The sequence below is a fragment of the Talpa occidentalis genome, unplaced genomic scaffold, assembly GCF_014898055.3.
Source record: "Talpa occidentalis isolate TD23 unplaced genomic scaffold, MPIMG_talOcc4v2.1 talOcc4.8, whole genome shotgun sequence".
Taxonomy (NCBI): domain Eukaryota; kingdom Metazoa; phylum Chordata; class Mammalia; order Eulipotyphla; family Talpidae; genus Talpa; species Talpa occidentalis.
In genome coordinates, this window is record NW_023605194.1 from 76031960 (window position 1) to 76049928 (window position 17969).

The window sequence follows — 17969 nt, forward strand, 5'->3', positions numbered from 1 at the left end:
ATTTGAATAGTGAGTATAATATTTTTTCCTTTCTATGAAAAAAAAAAGGAACTGAGTGATGGGAATGTGAGACAGATGGGAAGAAGGAGACAAGTGTAAATGGTGGAGAAAGTTGTGTTCGAGGTCCTCACGCACAGAAGAGAAATGTAGGGAAGATGTGTAATTCATGAAGTGGTGCCCCCTCTGCTGTGGTGAGGCTCAAAGTGGCTTGTCTCTAGCCCCAGGCATTGACTCCATCTGAAGGTCATGATGCGGATTCCCAGACTTGCCACTGGGTTGTCTTAGTCCTGTTAAAAACACAAATCATCACGTACTTCTCTGCTGTCTTCCTAATCAATGCTGGAGGTAGGAACCTTGTCATGTGTCTGCAGTCCAGGGTTTAGGAGACAGTAGGTGTTTTTTGATGACTGTCACAGAAAGGGAATCAGAAAACTGAAAAACAGTGTAAGAAGTTGTTTGGTTCAACCTCCCTTTCAACAAGATGCAAACTAGTTACTTAGTAACTAATAACCTAGTAAGTAAGTACTCCATACTTACTCCTTGCAAGAGGTGCTGTTTTTGGTAGTTGTTGCAATTCCACCATTTCCCACTTTCAGCCCAGGGAAACTCATTTTCCTATTAGAAGAAAGCCAAGTTTCTTAGAACAGGAGGCAGTGAAAGATAAGAACAGAGAACACATACATAACCTTTACATTATTTTAAATTGAAGTAAAAAATTTAACTTAGATAGGCACTCCATACAATGGCATACAATGTTCAGTAACAAAAAAGAATAAGCTGCTGTTATCTGCGATAACATGGGTGACTCTCAGAATAATTACTCTGAACAAAAGAAGCCAACTAGAAGAGTGTACACTGTGTGATTTCGTCATATGAACTTTTCAAACAGGAAAAGCTAATCCAGGAGAGAGGACAGATCAGATCAGTGGTTGCCTGGGGCTGGGTGAGAACTTGAGTGCAAAGAAGCAGGAGGCACAAGGGAACTTTTGGAGGGTAATGAGACTGTTTTGCATCTTCATGGGGATGGTGGTAAAATGGATATGTACTTAGTAAAGTTCATGAAATTGTGCCCTTAAAATTAGCACATTTTATTGTATGTATGTAATTATAGACCAGTAAAATTGATTGGAAACATAACCACAGGGTAACAGAGGAAATCGGGGGCCTTGTGGCTGTGGTATGCACTGGGAAGCCCAAACAGGAGGTCAGTGAGCCGGATCGGGGGAGAGGTGCAAGTTCATGGATAAATGGAACTCAGAGGCATGCCCTGTGGGTAGGGTGTGGGTGGCACAGAGCTGTGGGTGCCCAGAAGGGAGGCCATCTGGAGAGATAGGGCCTGCCCTGGATGCCAAATGTTAAGCCCAACTTGTCTAAATCCTTCTGAGTGAAGCGGAAGGCCCAGAGCTGGTGCAAACAGCTGGTGCAAAGGCTGGTGCAAAGGCTGGTGCAACAGTTGGTACCAACAGCTGGTGCAAAGGCCCAGAGGTGAGAGAAAACAATTTGTTGGAAGAGCCACAGGTACCTGAGTAAGCGTGAAGTGTGGGATGTACACACATGTGTTTGAGCTGGTGGTGCTGAGTGTGAGATAGAGTGAAGTGGAGACTAGTAGATGTAGGTGAAAAACAAACCTGCTCTAGCTAAGCCTCTAGGTCCCACGATCGATTTACAAGAAATATGCACACAGAAGTAAATGACTCCAGGAGGAAGAAGTGAGACAGGCCAGAAGTCAGGGTACTATATGGGGTGAGTGTTTGTCCCACAAATCTATGACATGAAAAATGAAGAAGTAATATTGCAGAGTAATAGACACTTAGTGGCTTTAACAACCTAATGCAATGTGTGCATTCAAACAGCAACTTTAAAAAGGCATCGTGAGACTGAGAAATTTGAATATGGATTGTGTGCTATATCCTATTGAAGAATCTTACTGTGCTAAGTGTGAGAATGGCACAGTGGTTAAAGATATCTGTATAAAGATTATCTATCTATCCAGAAGATATTTTAGTTAGAGAACAATCTTGAAGTATTTGTGGAAAAAATAGCATCATGTCTGGATTTGTTTTTAAATTCTCCAGGAAAAAGGGCCTCCCTGATGGTGCAAGGGGTTAAGCATCAGCACTATGAAGCTATCCGCAGCCACTGCAGCATGAGTTTGATCCCTGGCCAGGGAGCTGACCCACATGGCACAGCAGACCTCTCCTGTCTCGCCCACTGCTCCCCTCAGCAGTGTATTCAGTAGATCTGCCTGTTCTGCTCCCCACTCTGTCTCTGGTGAATTCTCTCACCCTCCCTGCACCTCTGGCCTACACCCCAGCTCTTGTATACATAAATAAGTCTTAAAAAAATAAATTCTCCAGAAAAAAAAATAGATCATGGTACACATACTAGGTAAACTGAGTTTGCAAATATTGGTAAATGTTGAAGTTGGTAACAAGCACATAAGGGATTTTGTACTCTTGTACTTCTGTATAAGTTTGAAAATGTCCATAATAAAAAGTCTTTAAAGATGCTTCAGCTTCTTTTTCTCGGGCGGCTGAAGAGATGTGGACATTCAGATTGAGCATGCCTACTGGAAGGAGCAGACTGTCTTTCAAAATAAGAACAGCTTCCTGCTCAGGGAAACTGGTGAGAAGAAGCTCCTGAGATGCTACAAGAACATTGGCCTGGGCTTCAAAAAGGAGGCCACTGAGGCACCTGTGCTGACAGATGCCCATAGCGTCTCCATCCAAGGGCAGGCCCTGTCTGGTGTGGAAGATGAAGATGCAGAGGACCCTGGTCACCCGCTGAGACCGCCTCTCCTGCGTCCAGGGTGCAAGCTCATGGGGAAGCGCCATGAGGGCATGTCTGTGCTCTCGTCACCCTGCCCCATGGACGTCTAGATCGAGGACATTGTCACTGCAGGGGAGAGCTGGCTCCTGAGTGAGAGGCGGCCTCAGTGTGCTCAAGGCTGCTGGCACCAAGAAACACTTCGAGAAGTTCTGAGATGACACCCACTCATTGGCTCAAACAAACAAGTTATTTTCCATCCAAAAAAAAAAAGATTCCCCAAAAATTTGACATACAGTAGTGCCCCACTAGATGGGGTTCAGGAGGAGGAGCCTATTTGGAGGTGAAGGTGAGGGCTTAGCCGGGAGTGCTTTGTGCATGGGGGCAGGAGGTGTAGGCTGGAGAGCAGTGGGAAGGCCAGGCCAAGGCTGAAGTGGGGGACTGAACCCCTGCAAAACGACTGCCAGGTGTTAGCCCATGGGGCTCTATGCAGGGGCCTGCGTCCCTTGCTCTCCCTTAGGGAAGAGGACACCACTTGCTGCCTGTGGAGCTGGGGGGGCTTGACAAACTCAGTTTCTTGGTGTCCATGGATGGGTCCTCCCCAGCACTGGGCTGGCACCTTGACCCTGACCCTTGCCCTGCACACCCATAATCTTAGGCTAATAGGGGGAACTTCTAGGGAGGGACCCGCGTGATGCCCAGAGGAGTGGAGCAGAGCTGAGTTCTAGAGAAGGGAGAAAAATATGTTCGCTGAGCCCTGACCCCACACAGGCCCCTTCCGGCCCAGGTGGTTTCCTGTTCACAACAACCCTGTGAAGTGACTGTTTCCATGACAGGAGAAACCTGTCACCAGTGAGGCGGAGAGTTAGTCAGTAGCTCCCGCAGTTAGCGCCGGGCAGTAGGAGTGACCCCAGGACTCAGGCCCTCCTGCCACTGCTTCTCCCTCCGGGAACAAGCGCTTTCATTTCTCCGTCCAGCCGCTGACGGCGGGCCAGGCACGCGCGCTCGCCTTCTTCATACGCTTTGTTTAGTGCTCGGCACACGAGACGGATGTTACAGTCCTTGCGTACAGATGATGATCCCCAGGCCGAGAGGGGTTCCCTGACTTGCCCAAGGCTGATCAGACAGAAATGGCTGAACCCAACTACTTTCTATATAGACACCAAAGCCTGTATTTGTAACCATTATACAGCGTCTCCCTGTGACCTGGCATATGCCCTGAGAAGTTGGGGGCATAGGCCCTCAGCTCAGAGAGGGTGGAGTACCCAGCTCCACCCCCCTCCCACCCCCTGTCGGGACAGCCCAGCTGTGCAGTATCTGAGCAGGTGAAAGGGTCACCCTTGGCCTTGCCAGGAGCTGTGCTGCTCTACCTGTGCGAGAGCCCTTGGCTCCAGGGAATGTTAACAATTGCCATACTCCCTCCTAGAGGGAAGATCACTGCAAATTAGAGGGTTCACTTTCTGGCTGCAGTGTACACAGCATTCCCCCGGGCAGGCCCAGTTCTACAGGGAAGACCCCAAAGTGTAATTCCTACATCCCTAGCAGGGAGTGAAGCTGCAGAGGCGGGGGAACGCTACCATCTGGAAATGCGGGCCTGGGCCCAGTTCTGCCAGCAGCTCTGCAGGCATCCAGCCTCTTGCCACATCCTGGCCTTTGCCCATGATATGCTGTCTACCTGGGCTGGCACTGGGGGTTCCCGATCCTCCTCTGGGACTTGCACAGCAGCCCCCCGCCCTTCTGTTCCCGCTATACAGATGACATTATATTGTGGTCACGGTATCTCCTCAGGGCGTGTGAGCCCCTTGAACTCGGGACCCACATCTTGGTCACCTTTGTATGTCCGGTGACAAGCACGACCTCGGTCCTGAATGGACTCTCATGGAGTCTGATAAATGAATTAATGAGTGGGTGAATGAATGAATGAAGTAGATGTAGCATTGTGACTGACTCTGAACAGATAAGATGGTTTCCCCATCTGCAAAATAGGGGTTCCTTTTGGAGGATTCTGAAGGCCTTTAGTACTTCCGAAGCTCAGCAGTGGGGTGGTGGGGACGGGCCAGCGCCTGCCGAGTGTTCTCTCTCAACACCTGCCCCCTTGGAGCAGAGACCGGAGGTGGCAGGCTGGTGATGGATGCGGGACTGGCATGAAAAATTGAGGCCACGGTTGAGCTCCCCCTGCCAGTTGGCTCGAGGGCCGCCAAGTGGCCCAGCACAACCGCACGGGAATGTTATCGATGGCCTGACACGGTGTTTGGGGGAATTAGCCCGTCCTCACATGCAATTATGAGGCATAGGATTATGTAAAGGGACAGGCCTAGATCAGAGGAAACAGAATACATTGCCCCCGGCGGTGGCGATGAGTGAGCTGGGGAGCAAGGCCAAGCCATCCGTCTCCTCTGGAGCCGCCGCAGTCCCCTGTGGCTGCCTCTGTGAGTAGGGGTGGGGGAGGCAGCAGCCACGGGATTTTAGAGCTGAGGGTCCCCCAAGGCAGGTGGCTTCTCAGGGCCACCTTTTCCTGATGAGGAGCGCTTAGCCCCCAGCCCAGCACCTGGCAGAGAGCAGGTACTGAGTATCAGGTATTGAATGAATGAGAGAATGAAACAGTGGGTCCCACGTTATATTGTCTGTGAGGGGAGGGATTCTTGCTCAGCTCATTGCTCTCTCCCGCCACCTGGAGCAGTGTTGGGACTCCAGCAGGTGCTTCATGTGTATTTGCTGAATGATAACTGACTTCAGGAATATGGACACAAACTACAAGAGGGTGGCAGAAAAAACAAAACGCCAGAGAGTGCTTGTCGCCTGAGAAAGGGAGTCTGCGCAGGGTGTAGGGCACGGGGTCAATTTGTTAGCACGCTGACCCCATCCACACCTTCCTCAAGCCTTGGATGGGACCATCTCCCATCCTCGGTGCTGGTGCTTCTCAAGATGTGTTCTATGTTATCATCACCCTGGGGCCCTGAACCGAACCCACTGAGTCAGAATCTATGGGGTTGGGGCTGAGAAATCTGCACCTTAAGGAAGCTTCCAGGTGATTTTAATGTATATTAAAATCTGGGAGCCATTTAGTTAGATCTGGAGGAGAGGAGATCCCTGCCCTTCTCGCATGTTCTGGGACAGGAGTAGTGAGACGAATAGTAGCCTCCACTGCTGAGGCCATATGCAGTATGTCATGAGCCCCTCTGGCAGCCCTGTGAGCTGTGGCTACTGCAACCCAAGGTACTGATGAGGAGGCTCTGAGAGCTTCGTGAACTTACCCTGGGTCAGACGGCTGAGGTAACTGAGTTGGGACCAGACATGACACTGCTTCATGGGTTCCCTTTGCTTTCCAGGCAGGCCGTTCCCCAGGCGGTTAGTCCCAGTCCTACTGTCCTGGCCTCAGAGAGAAGAGAGCTGTCACTTCCCTCACCATCCACGGGTGCTGCGTGGGCAACAGCTCTTAGGCAGAAGATCACTTTGTTCTTATTTAAAGACATATGGGTCCTGGTGGCGCCCTCTGCCTGGGGCCCCGGGGAGACTAGGACAGAAGGGGGAGGCCCTGCAGCAGCGGCTCTGACCCTCCCAGCCTTGGGATCCTGCCCCCCTTCTGTGCTAGTGCCTGTCACCTGCTCAGCAGATGGGACACTGTCCGCACCTCTCCTTGGGCTGTACCCAGCTTGGCTCAGCTGTGTCCTGGCGGCCCGTGAGCCAGAGCCATCTGTGCTCGAGAGAGCCCCAACATCAGAGGCGGGCAGATGGGGCCCATACAACCCCTCCGTGTGGTGGGGAGCTCCCTGTGGTGCCCCACCTTTCCCTGCCTCTGCAGAGAGGGAGCTTTCAAAGCCTTTTCCCGTGGCTGAAATGCCCTCCCCCCGCCAGACGCAGAGGCGATCACAATGCCTCATCCAAGTCTTTTCACTCTGCTGCCCTCTGTCAGCGTCCCCGGAGCCTCTGCGGCAGTCGGAATCCCAGGGAAACCCTCCAGAGTGGGGCGAGCAGGGAGGGGCGCTGGCTGGGGTGGGGCTGGCTGCCCCCATTCCGCTAGGCATCCACTGAATGTATTTTCTTTGCTTTTTAAATTAGGAAAGCAGAACTGGACTGAAAACTTTCCTTAAAATGAAACCCAGGAACAGAACACAGAGGTAGGGTGTGAGCGAAACTGGTGAGCTGTGCAGTGGGGAAAGACGTGGCTCCCGCCTGCCAGGGAATGAGGCAGGGGTTCAAGTTCAGGCTTTTCTGAGAACCCTGTAGCAGATTTGGTATTGGCTGCTCCAAAGGGGACACTGATACCTCTCAACACCCACCCCTACCCCAGTAAAGCTGAGCGAGAGAGAGATTGATTGATTCTGGAATGTAAAGCCTTCTCTGCTGTGAAGGAGCCTCAAGCCAGAGCCCCTGATTGGAGCTGAGAAGTGCTCCAGTGCAACAGACATTTAAGTTCAATCAATCTGTGTCCCCGGCCCTGCGAAGGGAGGATCAGCCAGTCTGTGCTCCTTCCACCCAGACCTCCCATTTACATCAGGAGCAGAGGGTAGGGGGCTGCGCCCGGAGGGGCTGGAGGTGGCCGCAGCATCCTGGGTCAGAAGCAGCTGAGACATCCCCAGGTAAACTGTCCACCCTATTCTGGAGGCATTGGCTGTGCATTTCTCTGGGAATGAGGACTTTTAGGGAAAAAACTAATGACAAAAAAATCCTACCACTGCAATGCAGTGCCTCTGAGGCTGGTGCAGACGGCTCTGCTGCGGCTTGAGGCACACACACCACACGCCCTCACCAGCCTGCACCGGGGCCCAGGGCCTCCACGCCCCTCGGCAGCTGGGCTCACAGCCCTGAAGCCTAGAGGCAGGGAAAGGGGCACCAGCTATCCTGCCATCCAGCTCTGGATTGGCCCAGGGCAGGATCAGAGGTGCTTCAGTAAAGATGGGGATTCCAGAGCTAGAGGTAGGGGACATCAGGGGGACACAGTGGCTGGGCTGAGAGGTCGCCTTCTGGGCCTCAGTTTCTGCTCTTTCTACCTCCTTTGCCATACACTGGTGGTTGGCGACCCCTCAATGATCTCCACCATCGTGGGCACATTTAGCTGAAATCTGTACATTCTCATGGCTGACACCATCCGGTGTGAGATGTCCTTGTTATTTTCTGCTCTTTTGCTCCAAAAATGGGGCCAGGCAGCTGTTACCATGCACCTGCGTTCACTCTTCCAGGTCGCAGACTCATGGAACCTACAAGATCCAGTTCAATCCTCTTATTAAGAAAGAAGCTGAGACCCAAGAAGTGAAGTGACTTGCCCAAGGTTGTGCAGTGAAATGAGGCAGAGCTGGTCCTAGGACAGAGGCTAAGTGGGACCACGTGGGAGGTCCCCAGCGGGGTCTGGACATCTTGCCGATTGATGATGAATTCATAGATTCTTTGTTCAAGGCAGCCAAGGAGGAGGGCATTGTTGGTGCCCAGGCCAGAACAGACTCAGCATTAATCTCCGACACCCTGAACTTCTCCCAGGATGCACTGCCCACACCCTTTAGGGGCCTCTCCCTCCAGAAACCCTCCCTCGAAGTGCCAGCTCCAGCCTGGTTTCCAGAGCTTGTCAAGGACAGTGAGGGAGTTCCCCGGACTCCTGTCTTTGCTGGCTGTATTCAGTTTCCAGACTGGGGGGCTGACATGAAGGTAAGAGGGAGGCCAAGCAGGGCCACATCTCACATTCTTCACCGTGGGACACAGGAAGCCCAAAGCTAGCTCACAGTGCTGTGCGAGGGAGAAGAAAATGTATGACCCACCAACCTTCCAGAGCTGCTGGTGGCCCCTCCCTGATATCTCCCCTAGGTGTGGTAAGCACCAGAGAGGGCAAGATTTCCTTTCTAATGCCTGAGACCTGGGGGGCAGCTCTGTCCAGGGTGTTGACCCCGACCCCCCAGGGAAATGGACTCCACGTAGCCTAAGAAGAGAGGATTATGGGTGGGGAAAGAGGCCTCCCTGGTCTTGGGCATCTCTTCTGAGGCTGCCAGTGGGCCTGGCTCATGGGTTGCCCTAAGGCCGTGGTGCGCCTGCCTCTTGAGTGAGTGTATTTGGAGTAGCTTTGTTGGAAGCTGGACCTGATGAAAAGACCACTGCGCCATTGATGAGATGGACCCCACCGCTGTTTGAACCTGGCACTTTTGAGGCTATTTAGCTTGTGTTGTTTTTCTCTGGACATCCCATTTCAAGAAGAACACTCAAAGACTGGATCTTGTCTAGAGCTCGGTAGAGGTAATAGAAAACACTGAAACAACTGTAGAAGAAACACTATTTTTTAAATTTTTTTTTTTATTTTTAAAGATTTATGTATGCATACAAGAGCTGGGGTACAGGCCAGAGGTGTGGGGGTGTGTGTGAGAGAGAATTCACCAGAGACAGAGCGGGGAACAGAACAGGTAGATTGACTGAAGTACACTGCTGAGGGGAGTAGTGGGTGAGTCAGGTGAGGTCTGCTGCGCCATGTGGGTTGCTTTCTGGCTGGCCGGGATCAAACTCATGCTGCAGTGGCTGCGGATTGCCTCATAAGTTGTGTCTTAACCCTTGTGCCACCAGGGAGGCCTTAGAAGAAACACTTTAGACAGAACAAAGATACCCAAGGCAGTGTTGCTGGCTGTTCTCAGAAAGCTGGAGAACTGTCATGTCTTTGGGACAGCTAGACTCTGAATAGCAAGGGAAGCCACAGGGGAGCTGATTTGAATTCAAGATAAGGAAGTCCACTCTCATTCTTAAAGATGTGCAAATAGTGGTAAGGCCTATCTCATGACATAGCTGTTTACCCACTGCTGGAATATCCACCAGGGTTACAAGTCAGAATTCCTGCAGGGAATAGGAGGCTGGACTGGGTCAGCTAAGCAGAAAAGCCAAGAGAGCATGTTTATGGTTGAGACACTGTACTGGGCCAGCGACATGTGGTATAGCTAACATTTAACCTGCTGCACAGCTATTGAACCATCCTTGCCAAAAAGGTGTTATTTTCTGCTTTTACAGATGACAAGCCTTAGAAAAGTTAAAGATACTTCCCTAAGATTGTCCACTTAGAGAACAGCAATTGGAACTTGAACCCAGACCTGTCTGCTTCCAGATCCCTTGGTCTTTAGTGATAGATCCTTCTACCAATTCTTGGCTTTGAGTTTTAAATTTACAGGGCCCTAAGTAGGCTGCAGGGGCCAAAAGCTCAGAGGATTTCACTTCTCCTGCTCTGGAGCTAAAAACAAAATAAAACAAACAAATAAACAAACAAACAAACAAAAAAAAAACCAGCAAGAACAAAGCAGAAAAGAGCAGAAGCCCTTGGGAGCTGATGATCTGGAGAGGGTTCTGTTTGCCTTGGAGTCACCAGCAGTGGCCAGCAGGGACCCAAGTTCAGCCTCTGGGTTATCCCTGACCAGGGTGAATGACAGACTGACTTCTCTGATTGGTGTGTGTGTACATGCACATGTGTGTGCTTGTGTTCCAAAGCCCACCCCTCCTGTCCGTGTCCCCCAATCTCTCATCCCAGCATTGCTGATGACACCAGCAGGGAGCAGCAGGCCGTTGGGGAACACCTGCTCCCTGTCTTTCAGGGGATGAAGCAGAGAGGGTTTCCCAGCCTCTTTCCTGCCAAGCCTCCTCCAGTAAGAATGAGCCCTACCCTCGGGTTAGGGCATTGAGCCAAGCTCCTGGGTATGTGACTGGGGATGGACAGGACATGGTGAGGGCCCCTCATCCTCAGATTTGGGGGACCCCTACACAATTCCACACAAACCTGTCCTCCTCTTGTGTGCATCCCATGCCCACTCACCCTCCCTCGCATCCAGCACACCCTTTTCATAGGAACAGCCTGTTCTGCACACAGCAAGCCACACTCTCTGGTCCTTATTTCCTGGTGCCAGCCCCCCCACTGCTGCTCTGGCCAGGAAGTCCCTGCCCAGTCCTCCCTGTTCAGCCCATCACCTCCTGCCCACATAGGCCTCCAGGTCACCTCACCCTTCCCTATATCTTCCCTGTCTCCTTCACCACACAGGCTTGGACCAAGGATGGAAATCAGGAACCAAATCTTCTAGTCCTTGCACTCCGGGGCCTCATGTGTGCCTCCTCTCCCCTTCTCCCCAGCAATACCGGTTTCTTTTGGAGAGACAGGAAGGAAGACACATCAAACAGGCCCAACTCCTCAGAACCTTGCATAACTTCTCCAAGCCCTAGAGTCTTGATCAGGAAAACAAAGACAGGAATATCCATCTTACAAGGACCAAGTGACTAAAAATGTACAGACATCACAGTGCACAGCTGAACGTTGTGCTCCCTGTGCCTGAATTAATGGCGGTATTCGCTTGTCACTGAGGACACTTGGGCACGAGATCAGCCATCGCTTTAACAGGGAAAGGACTTAAATGACCCTGTGATAGAAAAACAGAACAAGATGACGTTGTGAAATGGGTTTTCATTCAAGTTTAGTGGGTTCCGGTCTGGGGTGAATAAGATCTGACTTCCTCAAGGCTGGCCCCAGGCCCTCTTCTCATCAGAAATGACCACACCCTTCTGCCAGGCAGGTGAGTCCGCACCTGTGTCTTCAGTCCGAGCCTGCCTTGCAGCTGGACAGCAGCGCAGGCTGGGAGCCTAGGAGTTGCTATTTTTCTTTTAAAGATTTATTTATTTATGCATACAAGAGCTGGGGTGTAGGCCAGAGGTGCAGGAGGGTGAGAGGATTCACCAGAGACAGAGTGGAGAGCAGAACAGGCAAACTGAGTGAAATACACTGCTGAGGAGAGCAGCGGGGGAGCCAGGAGAGGTCTGCTGTGCCATGTGGGTAGCTCCCTGGCCGGGGATCGAACTCATGCTGCAGTGGCTGCAGACAGCTTCATAGTGTTGTGTCTTAACCCCTTGTGCCACCAGGGAGGCCCCCCTGGGAGTTGCTATTAATGCTTCCCTCTCCCTTTCCCTTCATACCAATCCAATACCAAAGCCAGTCTTTCCTCTCTCACCCGGGTTGTGCAGAAGCTGTTTGCTTGTATGGGATGCCCTTCCTCCCTTTGCCTTTTTGATTCCTTTCCAGACTTCAAGCCTCAGCTCAAGTGCTACTTCCTCCAGGAAGCCATCCTTGATTTCCCTGAGAAGTCCCTCTATTATAGTCACATAGCACCATCACACACTCCCTCGCAGTACTGTTGTAGAATAGGTGTGACACACATGAGTGTTTGTGGTCATGTGATTCATGTCTGAACACCCTCTGAAGGCATAACCCTGTCTGTCTTTTCTCATTGTTAATCCCTCGTTGCCAAGAACGGCATTGGACACATGACGTATGCAGCTCCCGACCACGTGTGATGAGTGAGTGAGTGAGTCTGCGGTAGGTTTTGTCTGAGGACAGAGGCTGGATGAAGGGGTTTTGCACCCCTCAAATATACAGGGTTGGGCTGAATGCAGAGCATGGGGGAGGGGCTGTGGCAGGCTCAGAGGAACCCTGCTCCAACAGGGAGTGTGGGCAGCCTTCTTGGGAGAATGTGCTTTCTTGGGTCATGTGACTGAAAATATTAGTCCTCTGGAGCAATTAGTTAAGTTAATTAGCTCATCCATTTAAGCAGCAGCAAAGGCAACAGGGCCTGAAGACTGTTTTGGGAAAGACACTCAATTATTTGCACCAATGTCACCCTAATTTCCTCAGTAAGCTCGACTGTGGCTGGGCAAGGGAAGAGACTTGAACACTCAATTAATTTTCCCTGTTTGAGTGGGAGGGAGCAGGGGCTGCAAGCTGGCTGCAAGCAGGTTGTCAGAGCATCGGAAGCCACCTTTGCACCTATCACCTCACTGAACCTTCTGATAAAGACATTAGGTTTTCGGGGCCCTGGATGCCAGCCCAGAGAGAGGATAACAGCCACGTTTGCACAGCACGTTGGTTCCAGGACAGACCCAGCGCCAGGTTTCCAGCCTTCCAAAGCAGCACCCCTCCTTCAGAGGAGCAGAGAAAATGTGTAGAATCTCTGTGGTGGAACCCAGAGGTCAGGGCATGCGGGGACAGGATCACATGCCTTGGCTCACTGGGGCAGCAGCCAGAGCAGAGGAGCCCCTGCTCCCCACCTGAACTACAGCACCCCATCTGGAAACTGAAGCCTGTGATTGTGTGAAGGGGGCTTGGAGGTACCCCCCATTCCTGTCCTTGGTCGCTGAGGTGCAGAGGTTCTGGTCTTTCTGACCCCATGTGAGGTCATCCATCAAGATTGAAGCAGAGCCCGGGCCTCCCCGGTGGCGCAGCGGTTGAGCGCTGGGTTGTGAAGCTGCCCACAGCCTCTGCAGTGCTGGTTTGATCCCCGGCCACTGGGCGAGGGTCCCACATGGCGTGCAGACCTCTCCTGCCGCCTGCTGCTCCCCTCAGCAGTGTACTTCAGTCCTTCTGCCTGCTCTGCTCCCCGCTCTGGCTCTGGTGAATTCTCTCACCCTCCCACGCTTCTGACTGTACCTACCCAGTGCTTGTATAAATAAATAAATAAATCTTAAAAAAAAAAAAAAAAAGATTGAAGCAGCGCCCACCATGTGGCCAGGACTGCACCTGGTCAAAGGCTGCAGCGCAGATGCCTGCAGCGCCCAGTTTATAGCCTGAGGCAGGAGCTGGTGGCCCAGGACAGGAAGCAGAGAGCACACAAGGACAGACCTGCCCGCAGTGAGCCCTGCAGGCCAGGGAGGAGAGAGGGCACTTAGGGGGTTTGGGGGGAGAACAAAGGGCTTTCCAGGTAACACTGAAATGAGAGGCAGGAAGCAGCATGTGAGGGGCAGAGGGTCTGAGAGTCAGCACTGGAGGGCAGAGGCACCAGGAGTTGGCATGATAGGAGGGGGCTGTTTGGGAAGGGTCTGAGAGCAGCATTTAGGCTGGGCACAGCTGCAAAGGGGGCTGCTCAGGGTTTTCAGCTGGGGTGGCGGCATTAGGGTGTCCAGCCACACTGGCAGAGATGGGGAACTATGCCACTGGGCAGGGGCACGTTTTCCATGGGTGACTGAGTTGGGGACTCTCTGGTTAGCTTAGGTTAGAAGGCAACCCCAAACTCTATAGTAGGGGTGGAGATTTATATGCCTCGAGGGCCAGCACAAGCTCTCCCTGCGCTGTGTATGGGTTGTGTTGGGCGAAGTAGCTACGAATGCGCTACTGAAAGGGAAAGTGGAGCCCAGAGGCTCTAAGTGGCTGCGTCACACGGTTAACACCAGCAGGGCCTGCGGCCCAGGTCTGACTTTCAACCACCTTCTTTCCATCGAAGCACTGGTTTTCAACCTTGGCTACACAGAGAATGACTGAAGCCTGGGTCCTTCCTGGGCCGATGGAGCTGGAATCTCTGGGAGGGGCCCAGCCATGGTGGGTTGAAGAACCCCAGGTGGCTGGTGGCCGGGGAAGTTGAGAAGCACCCACTGCAGTGTGTGGCTCCCTGCTTTGGCCCCCACACCCCAGCCATCCCATCTCAGGGCGATGGCTTTGCTGTCACTGTGCCTTAGGCATTGTCAAGTATACAGAAAACAGGAAGATGAGATGATGCCTCAGAGTTGTGTCCTGAGAAAGGCTGGCGCCACAATTGAAGAATTGAAGGCACTGAACAATGAGAACCTTAGTGCATCTGCAGGGGGTCCCTGGAGGAGGCTGAACCCCTTGGCACTCCCTGTCACCCCCACTTATGCCTGGTCCCAGGAATGTCAACATTCGCCTACGTCTCCCAAAGAAGACAGACTTCTGAGTCAAGATGTCGCTTCCTCAGGCTGAAGAGTGAGGTTGTCCTCGCTCCAGACACTGACACCGCTGCTCCCCAGAGATGGTTCAAGCTGAATAGCTGACCACGAGGCCACCACTTCCGCTTAGCTTGTGTGGCTTATTTACAAATACCCTCAACTTTCTTTTTTTTTTTTTTTAAGATTTATTTATTTATGCATACAAGAACTGGGGTACAAGCCAGAGGTGTGGGAGGTCAGAGGATTCACCAGAGAGAGTAGGGAGCAGAACAGGCAGATCTACTGAAATACACTGCTGAGGGGAGCAGTGTGCGAGACAGGAGAGGTCTGCTGCGTCATGTGGGTCACCTCCCTGGCCAGCCAGAAATTGAATGCGTGCTGCAGTGGCTGGCCATAGTTTGATAGCGCTGTCTTTAACCCCTGCACCACCAGGAAGGCCCTCCTTCAACTTTCTAATTCTGTAACAGACCCCACACCTAAATGCTTTAGGAAAAGGAAAAGGAATTATTTCAGAGCATTGCAGTCTCTTGAACTTGAGGTAATAATGTGTCACACAGGAATGTGCTGAGGTGGAAGGAGGACCAGCCAGGGCTAAGGCCCAGCAGCCTGGGGTCGAGTCCAGTCCCAGCCCCCTTATGAGTGAGTAACATCTTCAGCCCAGGTTTTCTCCATGATTTATGAGTTGTGACTTCCAAAGGCCTATCTCCCATTCAAAGCCCCTTGGTCAGCTCCAGGTCCACCCCTCTGAGTGCCCACTGGACACTTCCTCCAGCCTGGACTTTCAGCTCCCGCCCTGCTGTGTACCCTCTCCATGGGTGACTTCGCATCCTCCAGTCTCATGAGTCAGAAACCCAGCAGCCGGGCTCTTCCTCACCCTACATATCCCAGCGAGGGGAGTCTTCCAGAATTCTAGACCTGCAAGTCCGTCCCTTCCTCTTCACTTCCACTGCTCCTCCTTGGTATCATCTTTCACTTAACCCAGTAGGCCACCTGTTCTGTGTATAGCTCGGGCCCCTGCCGGCCCCCTGCTTTCAAGCTTCCACAGTGTTGTTGCCCAGGTGGGTTAAAGCTTGGCTACAAGGCCTTGTGCAGGCCCTGAGGCCCTCCAGCCCCACCCCCATAGCCCAGTGCCCCCAGAGGACTCTCTCCATGCCCTCCTGCCTCCATGCTTTAACCTTGATCTCCCCTTGCCTTGGACAACCCACTCCATTTTTTTTAAAGATTTATTTTTATTTATTTATGCATATAAGAACTAGGGTTAGACCTGAGATGCGTGGGGTGAGAGGATTCACCAGAGACAGAATGGGAAACAGAACAGGCAGATCTACTGAAATACACTGCTGAGGGGAGCAGCAGGCGAGACAGGAGAGTCTGCTACACCATCTGGGTCACCTCCGTGGCGGGGATCAGACTCAGGCCGCAGTGGCTGGCAATTGCCTGATAGCACTGAGACTTAACTCTTGCGCCTCCAGGGAGGCCGCACCCCACTCCTTTTCCTCAGGTCAAATCAGAAGCTTACCCTGAGACCAAGGGAAGTCACCTTCCTGGGAAGGCCTCACACCCTGGTCAGCGAGGCCCGACACTGGGCCTTCACCATGCTCACCTGCCCTGGGTGCTTCACGCACACCTGCCCTGGGCCATCTATCCCTCCCTCCATCTTTAGGTACTTATGGGCTGTCTCCCTGCAGACTCCCAGTGCTGTAACCCGAGGCGACTGGAGTGCCTGACTCCTGATGTGTATATTCAGTAAATGTTTGTTAAAGGAATGCTTAACAAAAGGAGCTTGCTGGTCTTAAAATTTTCCTGATGTAGGATTTGAACACTTTGCTCCTCAGGGAGGAGCTCTGGGCTCTGTGTTCCCTCCTAACTGGGTCACTGTGCCGGGATGGCGGGATTGTCTCAGCTTGGATGCGCTTTCCTAATCCCCTGTCCTGCTGCAGGAGTTTTTTTGCTAGTCTCTAGGCTTTGTTTTCCCTAGAGAAATTGTTCCTTATGTAGCTGTCGATTCCACGTCTGTGGGAAGAGGGGAGTTCAGGATCGCCTACAGACCATCTTGAACCCGAACCGCTAGAAAGGCCCTACTATTTTATTTACTTATTTATTTATTTAAGATTTATTTTTATTTATACAAGAGTTGGGGTACAGGCCAGTTGCACAGGAGGATGAGAGGATTCACCAGAGACAGAGCGGGAACAGAACAAGCAGACTGACGAAATACACTGCTGAGGGGAGCAGCGGGCGAGACAGGAGAGGTCTGCTCACCATGTGGGTTGCTCCGAGGCTGGCAGGGATCGAACCGGCACTGCAGAGGCTGCAGACAGCTTCACAGCGCTGCACTCAACTGCCTGAGCCATCAGGGAGGCCCAAGACCCTACTTTTTTAGACCAGTGGCACATGCTATGCCTTTTATACATGCCCTCACCAGTAGGTGGCGCCAAACTATCGCCCTGTGCAAGCACGTGGCCCCTGCTGGCCATCATCTCAGGTAGTTGCAAACCTCGCCTCACAGGTGGACAGAGTAACCAGGAAAGGTGAGGCTCACACAGGTAAACGGAGTTCCCAAGATTGTAGTTTACACACCCATAGTTGTGAGAGTGGATTATTTTGGCCTCTGTAGTTCTCTGGGAAGATCCTCTGAGTCTAGGCCCAATTCCCTTTTCCTCCTCAGTGCACTCTGCCAACATGTGTTCTTAGAGGGTCTACATGTCTGGCCTGAGTCTAGAGACAAGTTGGAGTTGTTCCTCACGTTCAGGAAAAGCTCCTGCTGGGGAGAGGAAGATGAGCTGTTCTTTTGTGCAGTGCAGACCAGACCCAGCCTGAGGCTTGAGAGCAGTCCAGGAGGCTGAAGTTAGCCCTGTGGCCTCGGGTAAGTTACTTCACCCTCCAGAAGCTTGACTTGAATCCTGGCCCTGGCACTTCCCAGCTATGTGAACTTGGACAAATCATTGCCATTTTTGAGCCTCAGTTTTCTTAGCCGTGAAATGGGAACAAGCCCTGATTTCACCAGGTGGTTGCACGGATTAGTAGGACCAAGTGCCTACAGCTTTGTCCGGCTTCTGGTTCTCAGTGATGGCACTTGGCATTGATTGACAAAGCATATGACAGAGCAGCAGAGTAGCAACTAAATCCTGCATCCTCTGCTTCCTAGCCGTGTGACCAGGGGCAAGTAATTTTACCTCTCTACCTCAGATTTTCCCTCTGTAAAATGAGAATAAAACTAATCCTGTCTTCTAGGGTTGCTGTGTTAAGTACATAAATTCATGTCAGACACTAATGAGAGTGCCTGCCACATAATAAACCTTCAAGGTGTGTTTTCTATCGGAGCTATTTTGATCAGTTTCCTCATCTGCAAAATAGATAACTAAAAATAACATAATAAAACAGTATAAATATCAATGCATGTGTCCTCCATCGGCATTCACCATCATCATCTCAGAACCTGAACCTCATTAGCTCCAACTGCCTTCCTGCTTCTACAGAAAGTCTAGCCTCCCCCAAACCTGCTTCACCCCAGCATGCATTCTGGCAGCCCC

The 17969-nt window shown here is 51.9% G+C and overlaps 2 protein-coding genes across 2 annotated transcripts in view; both read left to right on the forward strand.

Annotated features, from left to right (window-relative positions):
* SYT2 (synaptotagmin 2) overlaps positions 1-17969 on the forward strand; it is a 102608-nt gene that overhangs the window by 33610 nt on the left and 51029 nt on the right. The window lies entirely within an intron of this gene.
* On the forward strand, positions 1739-2879 carry LOC119234708 (40S ribosomal protein S11-like). The gene is made up of 2 exons (XM_037497725.1): positions 1739-1743; positions 2540-2879. The coding sequence occupies exons 1-2, from the start codon at positions 1739-1741 to the stop codon at positions 2877-2879; spliced, it is 345 nt and encodes a 114-aa protein (XP_037353622.1).